Source organism: Hypanus sabinus, chromosome 4, assembly GCF_030144855.1.
Source record: "Hypanus sabinus isolate sHypSab1 chromosome 4, sHypSab1.hap1, whole genome shotgun sequence".
NCBI lineage: Eukaryota > Metazoa > Chordata > Chondrichthyes > Myliobatiformes > Dasyatidae > Hypanus > Hypanus sabinus.
The window spans coordinates 150,120,668-150,138,102 of NC_082709.1; the positions used below are offsets into that span (position 1 = coordinate 150,120,668).

At 38.5% G+C, this 17,435-nt stretch overlaps 1 protein-coding gene across 1 annotated transcript in view; it reads right to left on the minus strand.

The window, feature by feature from the left end:
- Window positions 1-1,237: 1,237 nt before the first annotated feature.
- The window catches only part of gdap2 (ganglioside induced differentiation associated protein 2), a 55,666-nt gene continuing 39,468 nt past the window's right edge, over window positions 1,238-17,435 (minus strand). The window contains exons 10-13 of the mRNA XM_059968375.1: window positions 17,189-17,328; window positions 15,844-15,898; window positions 8,227-8,370; window positions 1,238-5,118 (exon numbers count right to left, since the gene is read on the minus strand). Coding sequence (XP_059824358.1) covers window positions 5,071-5,118; window positions 8,227-8,370; window positions 15,844-15,898; window positions 17,189-17,328 — 387 coding nt within the window. The 3' untranslated portion in view covers window positions 1,238-5,070. The remainder of the gene's footprint in view (window positions 5,119-8,226; window positions 8,371-15,843; window positions 15,899-17,188; window positions 17,329-17,435) is intronic.

Genomic DNA, 17,435 nt, shown 5'->3' on the forward strand with positions numbered 1-17,435 from the left:
AATCTGGAATATACAAAAAAATTAGTTTATTCCATTGTCACATCACATTTCTTAACCAAAATAATACTACAAGTTTTATTTCCTCCTGAAGGGAATCTTTACAAGTATCTTGATTGTCCCATAGAGCGCTTCAGATTGGTTTGGAGTTGTAACAACAATCTATCTAGTTAAGTTTATAAATGCTCACTGCCTTTTCATTTAACATACCCATTCTGTAATATTTGTATTTTATCATTCTTCATTGCAAAATGTTGTGTGAATATAATATTTATCTTTTATTTTTTAAATGGAAATTCTGTAACCTGATCGAACCAATGTGTACTTCCCCCAGCAGTCAACTAGTGGGAGTTACCACCAGGAAAAGAATCCCTGAGGAAGACAAAGGTAGCTATAAGGGATTAAGGTGGTTCCTTGATTTAACGATGTGGCTGGAATTTAACAAATTTCCAAGAACATGTTTTGACCTTGAAAGTGGTTAATATTATCTAAGTAGGATTAAATGATAACTGTAGATCATGAATCGAATCAGAAATACTTAAGGATTCATTCAGTTGAAGTTGACCAGTGATCTTCATTTCCTATTATGACCCTATTTAGTATTTTTCTCAGATCTGATATTTCTCTAGAAGCATCTGACCTTTATTTTTGTCTCAGCTAGGTTTCCCCTGTAAAACTTCTGGACAGCTTCCACATAGTCTTCTTAAAAATGCTTCCTTTTAAAAAATGTAAATTCTAATTTAAATCCCCAGTCACCACAGCCATTCTCAAGTTCAGAACAAACTCCTTAGCCTCCTTTTCATTGAGACAAAATGCAATCTAATAGTGAGGTCATTCAGATGAAAGTTTTCATTCACATTCCCAATATGCTTCAGGAATAGTAGTACAAAAGGCTATACATGGTTTGACTTAAGATCTACACAGCAAAATACAGCAATAAAGAATGAAAGGCAGGGCAAAAGAAACTTCTATTTTTATAAGTTTAAAGAGCACCAGCTCTGAGATCTGATATGCTGTCAACATTGTATTTAACTGGAAAAGCAGCACTGCATGGCTGACTTAAAGAAAAGAAACTGGATTCCTATAGATTCAGCCAATAACCACATTGAATTTAGCCTTTTGTTCTTTTTTGTTAAATCTTGATTTAATTATTTGAACGTGTGTAAAGAAATAAAAGGGTAGAAAGTCCCTATTAAGATTTGATACTTTATAAGCAACTGAGAACCAAGTAACAAAGCCATTAAAGTATTCAAGGTTTTATTTGATTGATAATTTTATTAACACAAAATAAAATTTCCAAGCCATAAATCTGGCAGTTCTTACAGATTTCAATAGTAATCTCACGGGGTTTATACCCAAATGAAAAAAATATATACAAATAAAGTGAAATCAGTTTAAACTATTAAAGTGATTCTATTAAAGTGCTAATAGAATCAACACAATGTACACATAAACATGTGAACAGCCATGAGCTGGATTAGTGTAAAGATAAGCTACAATAATAAAAGATAACTTGTTGAAATAAATAACCTGGCTACAATCTCATTCACATGCACGTTAGGTTTACAGGTTCAATGTTGTCTGCGTCCAGTCAGATAATTTTTATATTGCTGTACATCATAGTATCTGGCTCCCACTGAAAAAGATGAAGGGAGCCTGATTCTTCCAAATACAATCGATGGCGCAATGGAATCAGACCTGGCTTTGCTGAGAGCATGAAGAGAACAGCCAGCAGTGTAAAACAATACTAAAAATCTAACATTTAAATTCTGTTAAGACTAATAAAGAATTTTCTATTTGAATAGATATAAAATTTAAACTGCCTTTTTCTTGCATAATTTTCCTGATTGTGAACATTGAGATTCTTGCTGTTTCATTTCAGTTTTAAGTTAACTTAAGCTATTTTTATGTCAGAAAATTGCAGTTTAAACAAAGAGTTCCCTGCTTTATTTTAAGCTGCATGTTATTGATGGCTTGCCACAACTTTATTTGCATAGCATTTAAAGTCCCTAAGTGAGAAAGAATATTTCAGTGATACCACCAAATTCATTGTGTCATTGTAAAATCTGATATCACCTCCCCTATATTACCATTACCACTGGAGTTTCTAATTTCTTCTTCCCACAAAAGAGCTGTTATTACATGGCAACATTTTATGACATGGGAAACTCTCAGAAATCAAAGTTCTTACTATCTTAAAGTTTTGGTTATTCTTAGTAAGGCAAGAGAAATATTTGACGTATGTATATAGGCAAGAAGTACAAGGGACAATTAATTAGAATGAGGATTGGTAACAACAGATTCAAGGAAGAATGAAATATAGCATTTTTTTTTGTTGATGAGGTTATGTAGCAAGGAGCTGATAAACCTTTTGGATTTTCCATCCTAATAAAAACTTATACCTCAAAAATCCAACTAGGGAAAGAATTTTTTTCTAATTGAGAAAACTAAATCAGGCACCCTGAATCTCCTCAACTGTTGGAAAAAAGACTTCAAGAATCTTGCTCATATTACATAAAAACTCAAAAGAAAGATATATACACCATTTTACAGGCTTATACAAGGTTTTAGTCAAACAGCACAACTTCTGAGATGTTGGCATCAAATTCATGAAGAGTCAAATCCTAGTACTCTGATAATAAATCCATTGCTTTGGTTTTTCACCAGGGAGGCAGGGAAAAGCTCACTCAGCAGAAAAGCTAATATTTACCATTATGCAAAACCACTGACTATTTTGCCAGATTGGTTTCTGAAATATTAGTGGCTCTCCCATGAATGAAATAAGTCATAAGCTCAAAGTGTAAATATATAATTTATCACCAAAGGAGAATTAGCCACTATTAGATTCAAGAAAAAGGTCCCTCAATTTCACTAAAATGACATATCCAAACAAATCTAATTTATGTTTGAAGTTCAAATAATGTACATTAAAAAAACTAACAGAATTAAGAATGACACAATGGTACTGCATGTAGTACCAGAATGTTACAGCCTAGCAATCTAGGATGCAAAGAGACCTCTGGTGCTGTCTGTATGGAATTTGTACACTCTCTGTGTCAGACTGGGGATTTCCTTCAAGTGTCCCAATTTCCCCTCACATCCAAAGGGCTTGATGGTTATTAAATTAATTGCCTACGTTAAATGCTCCTTGATGCAAGGAGAATCAGGGTGCTGTGTGAAAAAAAGTTGCAAAGAAATAGTAATAGAATGCTATTGATAGAATTGCTCTGGCATAGATTTGAAGGGCCAAAATATGAAAATATTACAATAAATGTCCAAGTTTAAGTATTCAACTTACAAGCAAATCAAGAGGCAGTAAAAAGCTCCTAATTGATGAAGGTGCAATAACTTCACAATTGCAACTGTAGTTGTGGTATAAACAAAAACAAATGCAGAGAATAGATTTTGCACTTGAGAAAAAAATAGAATAAAACCTAAAATGTTCAAGATTACTTTTGAATTTTAATAATTTTATCAAACCTAAAATATGAAATATGGCACAAGATAGCTCCAATTTCATATAAAATAACATTTGTACCAGCATGACATCTAGAGTCCTATCTGACTGATAGTATAAAGTAATTCACAATTAATCTTGTGCAGCATTCTCTGTAGGTAGTAACACCCCCAAAAAGTGGCACTGAAATTTGTAATTATCAGCTGGAACTTGTGTAAACTAACTTGTCATAGAGATACATAACACAAAAATTAAGCACATTAACTGAGGTAACTGTTGATCATATTTTAATCAGAGTTTGGTCAAGAAAAAATATCCAAAGGCAGTGTGAATTCATCTGAATATTTTTCCCCCCAAGGCAGGAGAATATAGAAGTGGACAGCGCAGGCTGAACAGAAGAGGGGGAGAAGTTTAAAGGAGAACTTGGTGGTAAGTTTCAGCATACAAAGGGTGGAGAGTATCTGCAGTGAGAAGCCAGAGAAGATTTACAATATTTAAAAGATTTTTGGACTTCAAAGTCCGATGCCCAAAGGTGTAATCACGCAGCAGTTAGCACAACGCATTACAGGTCGGGGCATTGGAGTATGGAGTTCAGGAGTATCTGTACGTCCTCCCCATGGAATGTATGGGTTTTCTCCAGGTGCTCCGGCTTCCTCCCACACTCCAAAGAAGTACCAGGTGGGTTAATTGGTCATTGTAAATTGTCCTGTGATTAGGTTAGGGTTAAATTGGGGTTGTCTGGAGTTGCTGGGCAGTGCAGCTTGAAGGGCGGAAGGGCCTATTCTGTGCTGCATCTCTGAATAAAAAATGTAAAAATTGGGCAGTATGGGCCTGTTGCCATGCTGTATCTCTAAATAAAATACCCTTTGATGGATACCTTGTGTCATCATTACCTAAAGTAAAAATAAATTTCCTAAACTTTAATAAATGCATTTGGAATAAGATAAATCAATTGCAAAACTCATGTAAAACTGGTCACCCATTAAGAGTAGAATGTGCAGGTTTGCTTTAGTGCACTGAATCTGAATTGCTGGAGAAATGCTGATGTTCATTTAGTAACACCACTTAACAACAAATATTAGCACACATGTACCATTGTTAAAAACAAATCTATTAAAACACATCCCAAATGAACTGTGAAAATATTATAGGCTGTACTCAAAGATAAATGTAGTAATACCAGAAGTGACTGTTGCTCTTCAATTTCTGATGTCAGGATCTGAAACAGTTTATATTCCATCACTAAGTATTGTTAGGAGGAAACCTTAAAGTTAATCCTCCCCTATTCCACCTTCAGCAATTTCCTCCATTTTGAATCGAAGTTAATTATAGCCTTAGGCAGTATATTAATAACCAGTTATCCAGGAACTATTAGGATTTGAAATGAATGACCTTAAAATCAATTTTAAATTAAACTAGAAACATACTGTAAAAGCTTGAATCTTAAAAATAAATGTTGCTGTCCCTTTGCAATTTGTGACAAATACAATTATTTGATTGCTGTTCCAGAACATTTTAAAAAATCTGAGGAAATAAAATTTCTTTACTATAAACATATATTCATTCAGAACATTATTTCTCATTTGCAGTTTTACATAGAAACACATGCTAGTTCTTCAGAGGTCTGGAGAGGAAGGGCATGAATACTGGTAAGGTCCATTAACCTGTGAACAAAGTATAGACAAGTGCTTACTGGAATTTCCTTTATGAAACACAGAACAGCAAGTACAGCACAGAAACAGGCCCTTTGGCCCATGATGTTATGGCAAACTATTTAAATTAGTAATCAAATGCCTAACTAATCTCTTCTGTCTACACAATTTCCATCTCCTGTACATTTATGTGTTTATTTAGGATTATCTTAAACACTGCTATGCTATTTGTTTCCTCCACCGCCCTTGGCAGTGCATTCCAGGCACTCAGAACTCTACAAAAACTTGCTCTGCACAGTTCCTTTGAACAACACATTAAATGCATGCCCTCTAGTATGAGGCATTTCAAACCTTGGGAAAAAGATACTGGCTGTCAACTTATCTATGCCTCTCAATCTTATTGGATCTCCTTTCAGAGAGAAAAAAAACAAGTTTGTCCAACTTCTCCTTATAGCATATGCCCTCTAATTGGGCAGCATCCCGGTAAACCTCTTCTGCACCCTCTCCAAAGACTAAATTTTCTTTAAATAATGGGCAATCAGAAGAGAATTCAATACTCCAGTGGTGCCTAACAGGAGCTTTATATAGCAGAAATATAATTTTCCAACTCTTAAACTCAATCCCTTGATTAATAAAGGAGAGCATGCCATACGCCTACTTTATCACCCTATCAACCTGTGTAACCACCTTCCGGGAGCATCAACCTGTGTAACTACTTTCAAGGAGCTATGGATTGGACTACAAGATCCCTCTGCACATCAACGCTGTTTATAGTCTCACCATTGTACTATTTATTCCTTTACACTTGATCCCCCGAAATGCAACACATCACATTTGGCTAGGTAAAACCCCACCTGCCATTTCATTGTCCATATCTACAACCAATTTATACCTCGCTGTGTCATTTGGCAGTCTTCGACAATAGCTAAAACACCACCAATCTTCATATCATCTGCAAACTTAAACTCAATCAAGTTAGTAAAGCATAACTTGCCCCGTACAAAGCCATGATTTTCCAAATGCTCATCAATGCTATCCCTAAGAGTACTCTCCACTAACTACTCTACCACTGATGTGAGGCTCACCAATCTATAGTTTCCAAGATTATTCCTATTTTCCTTTTTGATTAATGGAACAAAGATCCAAAAATTGAAAGCACATTTATTATCAAATAATGTATAAATTATACACCTTGAGATTTGTCTTATAGGCAGGCACAAAGCAAGCAACCCCAAATGATCCAATTTTAAAAAAGATCAAAAAACAGTGCAGAGAAAGAGAAAAACACAAATCATGCAAACACAAGCAAGCCAACAGTGTTCCAGACTATATTGAGTCTCCATATCCACTTCCAGGGCAGCTGGAGTAGGGCCAAGCCTTGATCCCAGCTCGTCACATTAGTGGGGCAAAAACACATAGCAACTAGATCAGTGAAACATACACAAAATGCTGGCGGAACTCAGCAGGCCAGGCAGCATCTATGGAAAAGAGTACAGTCGAAGTTTCGGGATGGATTGCTTGAATTTCCAGCATCTGCAGATTTTCTTGTTTGCAGCTGGATCAGTTCCCAGATTTGGCATCATGGAGAAAGAATAAATATTCGCAGGACAGCGAGCGAAATCAGCCCAACTCTCACCTTTGTTCCCAATACTCAGGCTTCTAGTCTATCTGTGCCGGCGTTTAAATTGTCCAAATACCAGGTAATGTCTCACTGCGGCGCCACAATACACTTGGGCCATCCAGCCCAATACAGAAGAACAACATTAGCTACTGGCCAGTCCTCCAAGACTGTCTAGAGAACATTTGTCTAGAGAAAAGATCTTGGTCAAGGCCCCAGCAAACTCATTTCTTGCTTCTCAATAACATGTGCTATATCTCATCCACCTAAATGTTCTTTTTAAGAGACCCAACACTACCTCCTTCTTTATCTCAAAATATTCCAACGTGTTTGTACTCTCCACACTCATTTCCCTATCCTCCATGCCCTTCAGTTAAGCATTTTTGCCACAGCAAAATACTACGGAACTGCAAACCTGAAATGAAAACAGGAAATGGTAGTCGAAGAGGGCAGGTAGCATCTGAAAGTATACTTTTTTCTTTTAAAAAAATGCTTTCAAAAGGTAATTGACCTAAAACAATAGCTTCCAGTTCCTTTTACAAATGTTTCCTGATGGGCTGACCATCTCCAGTATTCTCTGGTTTCCTCTAACATTTAGGTTTTTCTCCACCTGTCTACCCAGTACTTCTTAAAAAGATATAACAATGCTCTCAAGCCTTTCCCTTTTGATGTACCATCACTGTACGTAACCCGTTAAAATACTCATGTTTCATTCAATAGTTCCCTCTTATTTAGAAAGGCTATCATTAATATTCCAGTTACACTACCTGATGAAACGACTAAACAAGATTTCTATTGGAACTGGCATTATTTAGTGGTACATCACCAAAGCACAGCAAAATTCAATGCATTAGACACACTTCATTATTTATTCTCTATGGAGGGGAAAGCTGACAGGCGGAAGCTAAGACATGCTGTTATCACCTACAGTGTTGCATGCACGTAAACTAAAATAGGAACAACTGTTTGACCAGACTATTTCCCTTACAAAAGGTATTAAAATTTCATGTATCCAAGCAGTTAAATAATTTCTCTATCCGAATTTCTCAGATACCCTGCCACGATCATTTGTCGCTTTACTCTGCGATAAGATGATAAGATGCATGGCAAGGAGCTGGTATAAACCATAATAGGAAGAAGATAAAGGAAGAAGGCCCAGCAAGTTAGCTTATCCAAGAATCTTCATAGAATTGTTGCAAGCAACTATGACTTACTGTAATTGTAGATGCATCACCCTGTTCAGGTTCTCTCACTAAAATTAAAAACCTTTTATTCAGACTATCTTTAGCCATGTCAATTTGAAAAGTGTCCTACATAGTGCAAAATAAGTTTCTTATTCACTTAGAATGATTAGACTTGCAGATTTAGGAAGTACGTAAGATTCCTAATTTGCAGCAAGGTACATCCAATTACAAATAAATATGAAATTTTAAATGAAAAATGAACATTTTCCAAGAAGAAATTTTAAACAAAGCAGTAGATTAAGAGATTTATTGTTTTACCCTAGCATCATATTCCAGCACAAAAGGAGGAATGTCAATCTGCTCCGGAGAAATAAGTGTAAACAACTGAGGGAGGGTCTCAACATAATGCACTTTGTCCTTTAATCCCGAAACAGAAAATGTTGTGAACATCCAGGTCATCATCTGGTAAACAGAAACATAATCAAAAATAAATCATAAGTTTGGAAGCTCCAAAATGTATTTTTTACATTTTAATTAGATAAGCATTTAGGTAGTGACATCCTTAATATGTTCTTTTGCTTTAGTCTGGAACCTTAAGCTGAATTGCTACACGATGCATGCAGTTTAGTGGTGGAAATGAGTAATTAATTATGTCTCCTTAAAATCTTCTGAAATAACTTATAAAGCGTACTTGCTGTCGGCTGTCCTTGGTGCTTCGCCATTACTTTTATGGCAACACTGACCTTACTTTAGACGAGCTGTATAATACCTATGTCTAGACAACACAAATGACTGAAATGCTAGCACAAAGCAAAATATTGCAGAAAACAGAAAATGTTGGAATTTCACAGCAGGTCAGGCAAGAACAATTTTCTCCTATCAGATGCAAACACTTCAGGCTCATCAACCTGAAATATCAACTTTTTCTTCCATAAAAGACACTGCTTAATCTGCTGAGATTTTCCAATGCTGTGTTTTATCTTAGATTAAAATGTTAGCTATGCTAATTGCTTTTGAGTCATTCCAAGTTTCTGGAAGCTAACGCATGCACCATAAAAACAAAAAGACAGGTCAACCACATTTTTCAGAAAAGGGGAAAGGTGAAGCAAATACAAGTTGGATTCAATTTCAAAAGTTAAAAATATAGCTAGAACAGAAGACTGAGAGAAAGAGAAGAGAGACCAGGGGAAATCAGACTTAAATTTAATTTGCAATTCAACATTTCAACTAAAATATGATAGAAAGAATACTTCTGACTTCTAATAAGTTTGTAAAGAGCAAAAACATTTAGTAGCTGCAAATAGTCAAAGGCTTAAGGTTCCAAATATATCATTTAGATTTGGATAAATTAGACATCTAAGATGAATGGAAGTACATTTTGATTCACACAGACATCAGGTGTGGTGTTCTTTTGTACTTTACTTGCTTCTGGAAAGCTATGCTACACTTTTGTAATGATTGATCATCCAGGATGTAATGAAGTTTTGGAACATCTACGATATAATTGCCCTCTGCTTTGGCCACTGTTGCTGTTAAATCTGCCAACTATTTTAGTTAGATAAAATGATCTAATATTAGGTACTTGGGAATAATGTTAAGTAAGAGCATGCATACCAAGAATGATAAACTCTCTGGTTATTAAATATTCTTGTAGATGCTAGAAATCTGCAGATACTACAGCTGAGCTGGGTTCAATCATTATAGAGCTTTCCAAGTACGAGTTTACTAATAATCTCCACCAAGAGAGTCTAACCACTTAATTTTGATATTTAATAACACTATCATCAATGAGTCCTCCCAAACACTAATTTCCTGGGGTCTCAACCAGACAACTGGTCGAATAAACCAAGTACCTTCACTCAGTAAACATGAGATGCTACAGATGGTATAAATCTTGAGCAACACACACAAAGTGCTGGAGAAACTCACCAAGCCAGGAAGCATCTATGGAAGGTAGTAAATTTACATTTATTCCTCTCCATAGATGGTGCTTGACTTGCTAAGTTCTTCCACCATTTGTGTAGGTTACCTTCACTACATGAGCAAGTCAGGGGCTAGTTTCCCATGATGAGTGATTCACTTACTAACACTCCAAATCTTTTCCATCACCTGCAAGGTAGGTATCAAGGGCATGATGGAACACTCTCCCATCATCTGGATGAGTGCAGCTCTGACAAAAGTCAAGAAACTTGACACCATCCCAAAACAAAGCAACCTGCTGGTTTAAACACATGAGACTCTGCAGATGCTGTAAATATTGAGCAAAACACACAAAATGCTTTAGGAAATCAACAAGTCAGGCAGCATCTATAGAGTGGAATGAGTATTGACCACTTGAGCCAAGACCCTTCAGTTTGGAAAGGAAGCCAAAATAAGAAGGTGGGGGAGAGGAAAGGATTACAGGCTAGCAAATGAAAAGTGGAAGAGGTAAATTGCTGAAGAAGATAGGAGAGGACAGTGGACCATGGAACTAAGGGAAGGAGGGCAGTGATGGGCAAGTGAGAAGGTGAGAGGGTAAACGGACTAGTGAATGGAAAAGGAGAGAAGGGGGAGGTGGAAGCAATTACTGGAAGTTGGAGTAATCAATGTTCATGCCATCAGGATCGAGTTGGAATATGAGGTGTAGCAAGCATGGCCTCCTTTACTGCCATGATGAGGTCAAATTGAAGCTGGAGGAACCGCAAAAGGCAGCAGCTTCCAGTGGCTACTCATTTCAATTTGACTTCTAGTTCTGGCATCTCTGTGCATGTCTACTGCCACAACGAGGTCAAACTCACGTTGGAGGAGCAATACCACATATTACATCTGGGTAGCCTCCAACCTAACAGTATGAACATCAATTTCACAAATCTGGTAATTACTCAATCTCCTCCCCCCTTCTCTCGGTTTCCATTCTGGTTATGCTTTCACTTACCTGCCCATCACCCCCCTTTAGTTCCCCTCTTTCCCTTTATTCTATGGTCCACTGCCTCCTTTTCTTCTGCAGTTCTTTACCTCTCCCACCTATCCCCTTCTAACTTCTTACTTCATCCAGTCTCAACCACCTTCCTCTTTATCTGGTCTCACCCATCACCTCCCTGCCCCTCCACCTTCTTATTTTGGCTACTGCTCCTTTCCAGTCCTATTGGGTCTTGGCCCAAAATGTTAACAATTTACTCTCCTCTCTAGGTGCTTTCTGACTTGCTGAATTCCTCCAGCAATTTTGTGTGTTACTCTACCAGAAGTAGAGTAATCTCCTCAACAATGTGGCATTACTACGCTACAAAATGCGTTACACAATGACAGAGAAACACAGAAACCCTACAGCACAATACAGGCCCTTCGGCCCACAAAGTTGTGCCGAACATGTTCCTACCTTAGAAATTACTAGGCTTACCTATAGCCCTCTATTTTTCTAAGCTCCACATACTCTTAAAAGACCCTATTGTATCTGCCTCCACCACCGTTGCTGACAGCCCATTCCACGCACTCACCACTGAGTACAACACTTAACACTGACATCTCCTCTGTAACTACTCCCCAGCACCTTAAACCTGTGTCCTCTTGTGGCAACCATTTCAGCCCTGGGAAAAAGCCTCTGACTATCCACACGATCAATGCCTCTCATCATCCTATACACCTCTATCAAGTCACCTCTCATCCTCCATCGCTCCAAGGAGAAAAGGCCGAGTTCACTCAACCTATTCTAATAAGGTATGCTCCCGAATCCGGGCAACATCCTCTGCACCCTTTCTATGGCCTCCACATCCTTCCTGTAGTGAGGCGACCAGAACTGAGCACAGTACTCAACTGGGATCTGACCAGGGTCCTATACAGCTACAACGTTACCTCTCGGCTCCTAAATTCAATTTCACGATTGATGAAGGCCAATACACCATATGCCTTCTTAACCACAGAATCAATCTGCACAGCTGCTTTGAGTGTCCTATGGGCTCGGACCCCAAGATCCCTCTGATCCTCCACACTGCCCAGAGTCTTACAATTAATACTATATTCTGCCATCACATTTGACCCACCAAAATGAACCACTTCACACTTATCTGGGTTGAACTCCATCTGCCACTTCTCAACCCAGTTTTACATCTTATCAATGTCCCGCTGTAACCTCTGACAGCCCTCCACACTATCCACAACACCTTCAACCTTTGTGTCATCAGCAAACTTACTAACCCATCCCTCCACTTCCTCTCATCCAGGTCAGTTATAAAAATCACGAAGAGTAAGGGTCCCAGAACAGATCCCTGAGGCATACCACTGGTGAGCGACCCTCATGCAGAATATGACCTGTCTACAACCACTCTTTCCCTTCTGTGGGCAAGCCAATTCTCAATCCACAAAGCAATGTCCCGTTGGATCCCATGCCTCTTTACTTTCTCAATAAGCCTTGCATGGGGTACCGTATCAAATGCCTTGCTGAAATCCATATGCACTATATGTACTGTTCTTCCTTCATCAACGTGTTTAGTCACATCCTCAAAAAATTCCATCAGGCTCATAAGGCACAACCTGCCCTTGACAAAGCCATGCTGACTACTCCTAATCATATTATACCTCTCCAAATGTACATAAATCCTGTCTCTCAGGATCTTCTCCATCAACTTACCAACCACTGAGATAAGACTCACTGGTCTATAATTTCCTGGGCTATTTCTACTTCCTTTCTTGAGTAAGGGAACAACATCCGCAACTCCCCAATCCTCCTGAACCTCTCCCGTCCCCATTGATGATGCAAAGATCATCACCAGAGGCTCAGCAATCTTCTCCCTCGCCTCCCACAGTAGCCTGGGGTACGTTTAGTCCGGTCTTGGCGACTTATCCAACTTGATTCTTTCCAAAAGCTCCAGCATATCCTCTTTCTTAGGCTACATCCACACTAGACCGGATAATTTTGAAAACGCCGGTTTCGTGTAAAAATGATAGGCGTCCACACTATGCATTTTTAAGAATAGCTCTATCCACATTGAAACAGAGATTTCAGTGAATCTCCTCCTCCTGTGCATGCACAGGACATATCTACCGAAAACAAGCAACATGCTTGGTGTCGAATCTCGCTGTAAAAGTGCGCGTTTGTGTAGTTACAGACTAGAAAAACTTAAAATGACGGACAGCTGTTGGCTTTTGCGCAGGAGAACTTAAAAGTAAAAAAAAAAGAATACTGGAGTGTACAGAGGCAACCGACAAGGAGTTCACAGACAGACTGACCCGGCTGACGACCAACATTGAAAAACTGACTAACTCTGTTGCATTAATAAAGCACCTTGTTAAATGTATAAAACATGTCTGCATCACTGTTATCTTGTATTTCCATACAATGTTACATTAGGCTGTTACACATTTATTGTCAGAGAAGTACTTGCATAAATAGGTAAACCACCTTCATACAAGCAAGGACAGAAAACAGGGCAAAGTGAGTATATTTATTTATTCAGTAAGTTATGGGTCAAAGCATTTGGTGAGTACATTTCTAACTCTTCTGGAGTCAGTTTAGTTGCCATCTGTTCTGAAATTGTTAGGCTGCGTTCAAGAAAACAATGAAATAGCACACTGCCGTCTGACAGTGTTTTCAGAAGTCTCCTGTTACCCTGTTCACACTGATCCGGCCAATCCGGCATTTTCAAAAATACACACTTTGGAGAGCGTTTCTGAAAAGCTCCGGTTTTGGGGGACGAAAACGCTGTTTTAGTGTGGACGAAGGGTAAAAAGGAAGAGAAAAAGCTTCAGTTACAGATTTATCCGGTGTAATGTGGACGTAGCTTTAATATCAACATGCTCACGCTTTTCAGTTTACTGCAAGACATCACTACAATCACAAAGATCCTTTTCCATAGTAAAATATTCATTAAGTACCTCTGCTATTTCCTCCAGTTCTATACACACTTTTTCACTGTCACACTTGATAGGTCCTATTCTTTCACATCTTATCCTCTTGCTCTTCACATACTTGTAGAATGTCTTGAGGTTTTCCTTAATTCTACCTGCCAAGGCCTTCTCATGGCCTCTTTTGGCTCCTAATTTCATTCTTAAGCTCCTTCCTATTAGCCTTATAATCTTCTAGATCTCTAACATTGCCTAGCTCGCTGAACCTTTTGTAAGCATTTCTTCTTGATTAGATTTATTACAGCCTTTGTTCACCTACCATAACTTCCCTGTCTCGTTGGAATGTACATATACAGAATTCTACACATATTTGCCACATTTCTTCTGTACTTTTCCCTGAGAACATCTGTTTTCAATTTAAGCCTCCAGTTTCCTGCCTGACAGCCTCATAATTCCCCGTACTCCAATTAAACGCGTTTCTAACTTATCTGTTACCTATCTCTCTCCAATGCTATTGTAAAGGAGATAGAATTATGATCACTATCTCCAAAATGCTCTCCCACTGAGAGACCTGACACCTGACCAGGTTCATTTCCCAATACCAAATCAAGTACAGCCTCTCCTCTTGTAGGCTTATCTACATATTGTGTCAAGAAACCTTCCTGAACACACCTGACAAACTCCACCTGATCTAAACCCCTCGCTCTAGGGAGATGCTAATCAATATTTGGGAAAATTAAAATCTCCCATCATGACAACTCTTATTATTACACCTTTCCAGGATCTGTTTCCCTATCTGCTCCTCCATATCCCTGTTACTATTGGGCTGCCTATAAAAAACACCAAGTTATTGACGTCTTCCTGTTCCTACCTCCACCCACAGAGAAACCATAGACAATCCCTCCATGGCGTCCACCTTTTCTGCAGCTGTGACACTATCTCTGATTAACATTGCCAAGCCCCCATCTCTCCTGCCTCCCTCCCTGTCCTTTCCAAAACATCTAAAAACCAGCACTTGAAGTAACCATTCCTGTCCCTGTGCCATCCAAGTCTCTATAATGGCCACCAATCATATCTCCAAGTACTGATCCTCACTCTAAGCTCATCTGCTTTGTTCACAACACTCTTTGCGTTTAAATAGACACATCTCAAACCTTCGGTATAAGCGTGTCTCTTCTCTATCACCTGCCTATCCTACCTCTCGCACTGTCTACAAGCTTTCTCTATTTGTGAGCCAACCTCCTCTTCCCCAGTCTCTTCAGTTCGGTTCCCAGTCCTCCTCCCAACAATTCTAGTTTAAACTCTCCCCAGTAGCCTCTCTCGGCCCCCTGGGATTCAAGAGCAACCCGTCCTTTTTGTACAGATCACACCTGCCCCAAAAGAGGTCCCAATGATCCAGGAATCTGAATCCCTGGCCCCTGCTCCAATCCCTCAGCCACGCATTTATCCTCTACCTCATTCTATTCCTATTCTCACTGTCACGTGGCACAGGCAGTAATCCTGAGATTACTATCTTTGCAGTCCTGCTTCTCAACTTCCTTCCTAACTCCCTGTAGTCTTTTTTCAGGACCTCTTCCCTTTGCCTACCTATGTCATTGGTACCAATATGTACCATGCCCTCTTGCTGTTCTCCCTCTCACTGCAGGAAATAACAACACATTCCAAAATCACAACCTCCACCACCTTTAAGGCGCAGGCAGCAGGCGCATCAAAGCAGCACATACTGCAGATACCCCTCCATGTCATACATCAACTCCACTTGGAATTCCATTACTAATGAGTAGTTCCTGGAACTTCCCACCCAGCATTATCTTGGGAGCTCTTTCACCATCTATATTGGTTCAATGTGGTGGCTCAAGGCTGGCTATCATTTATCAGGCAGATTGGGAAGAACAAAAATGCTGTAACATTACATCCAAAAAAATGGCATGCAATAGCTAAGAATGCAATTTGAGGCATTTGCTAATTATATATTGTACACAAAATTTTGTTTTGCTAAAACAAATGCAATGCATAATACTTTGTTCCTGCTCATTGTGCAACTTCGCTTTGAATGCCACCAGCAGTATGCTTTAAAAGATCACTAATGCTGTAAATTATATCACATGAAAATCATACCTTTGACCGAAATGTTGGATGTACAAAGTAAAATGCCTTCATATTTCTTTTGTATCTGAAGTAAGCACACAAAAAATAAAACATTTTAAGAGATTTTTACCATCATGTCACCTTTTTCCTAAGCAACTGGAGGCAAAAAATATATCACAGTTAAGTCCTTATTATCTACTGACACACCATCTAAAGATCCAAGTACACACCAGACTGGGCTCATGAATGAGAAGTTAAAATATGAGCAGATTTGTGTCCGGAGCTGAGGCCCAGTGCATCTGCTGGGTATGTGGTCAGACATGGGATAGTGATGAAGAACACTCGGGGGTCAGGAATGTGAGGAGGCTTACGAGCAAGCTGAAACTGAAACTAGTAAGCTAAAACTTATGTTTTAAATTATCATATATATACATGGATTGGTTGAACACTACACTTGAGGCTTTAGTGTAATGTCATTGTCATCAGCTTTCTTAAACACTTCCTTTTATTATCCATGGGAAATCAATGTCCTCTTGCCTGGTGATTAACAAGGACTTAAGTGAGACTGAAACAAAATTATTGTGACATCTTGTCAACTTTGGTTTGCATCCTGTCATCGCTTGCTGCAACTTAACTCATTTGCTTTCTCACTATTCCATTTCTGATGAATAGCCCCTGATCTGAACCTTGACTGTTTCTCTCCCCAAATGATGTTGCCCAACTATAGTTCTTCTCGCAATTACCTTTTGTCTTTCCACCATCCACAGTTTTGAGTTCCAAGTGTAACTTGATTTTGTGCTCTGAACACTTATGGCTTCTGAATGATTATAACAATAGCTATTCAACTTTTAAATTTTCAATAGAAATCAGAATTCACAGGTGCCATATAACTACATGACACACTGAGCAAGATTTCTGTCGAAGCTAAGCTCATTTCCCTGTGTTTGGTCCATATTCCTCTAAAGATTAGAATCTAAACTTTTAAGGCATAATGGGAAAAAAATTGGAACAGACACATGGCTGCCAATCAAAGCTCTGGGCCATTGATCCAGAGGCAAGATTGAATGCCACAAAGTAATTACATAAATCTGGAATGTTTAGAACAGCTGGTCTCGGTAGGTTAATCATCAAAATACCAAATATGATAAACCAATGTTCTTCAGATGAGGGATATCAACCTTTCTTAATTGGTGTAGCCTGCATTTGACTTCAGACCTAGCAATGTCATCAACTCAAAACTCTCTCCTTAGTTGGGATGTTAATTAACATTAGATAATGATACCTGCATTATTGACAACTCTTAATTCCCATTTGAACAAAAATTGTGCAATCATTTATGTAAATTAAGTAAATCTGCAAAATGGCCAAGACTTACTTTACATCAACTATGTCGTATAGCTTCTTGAGGAACTCTGAGTCAGGATGATTGTGGTCGCTGGTTAGAGTATGAAAGTACACCATGACAAACTCCCTTACAGCAATGTGGTCCATAATGTGAATAAAATAAAGGAGAGCCTAAAGAAAATAAACAGTATGAATGATAAACCATGGTCTATGTTCCAACTGCACTCTCATTATGTGTTGCTTTTTGGAAACAATATACACTAGTCCCTTTTTGTCCA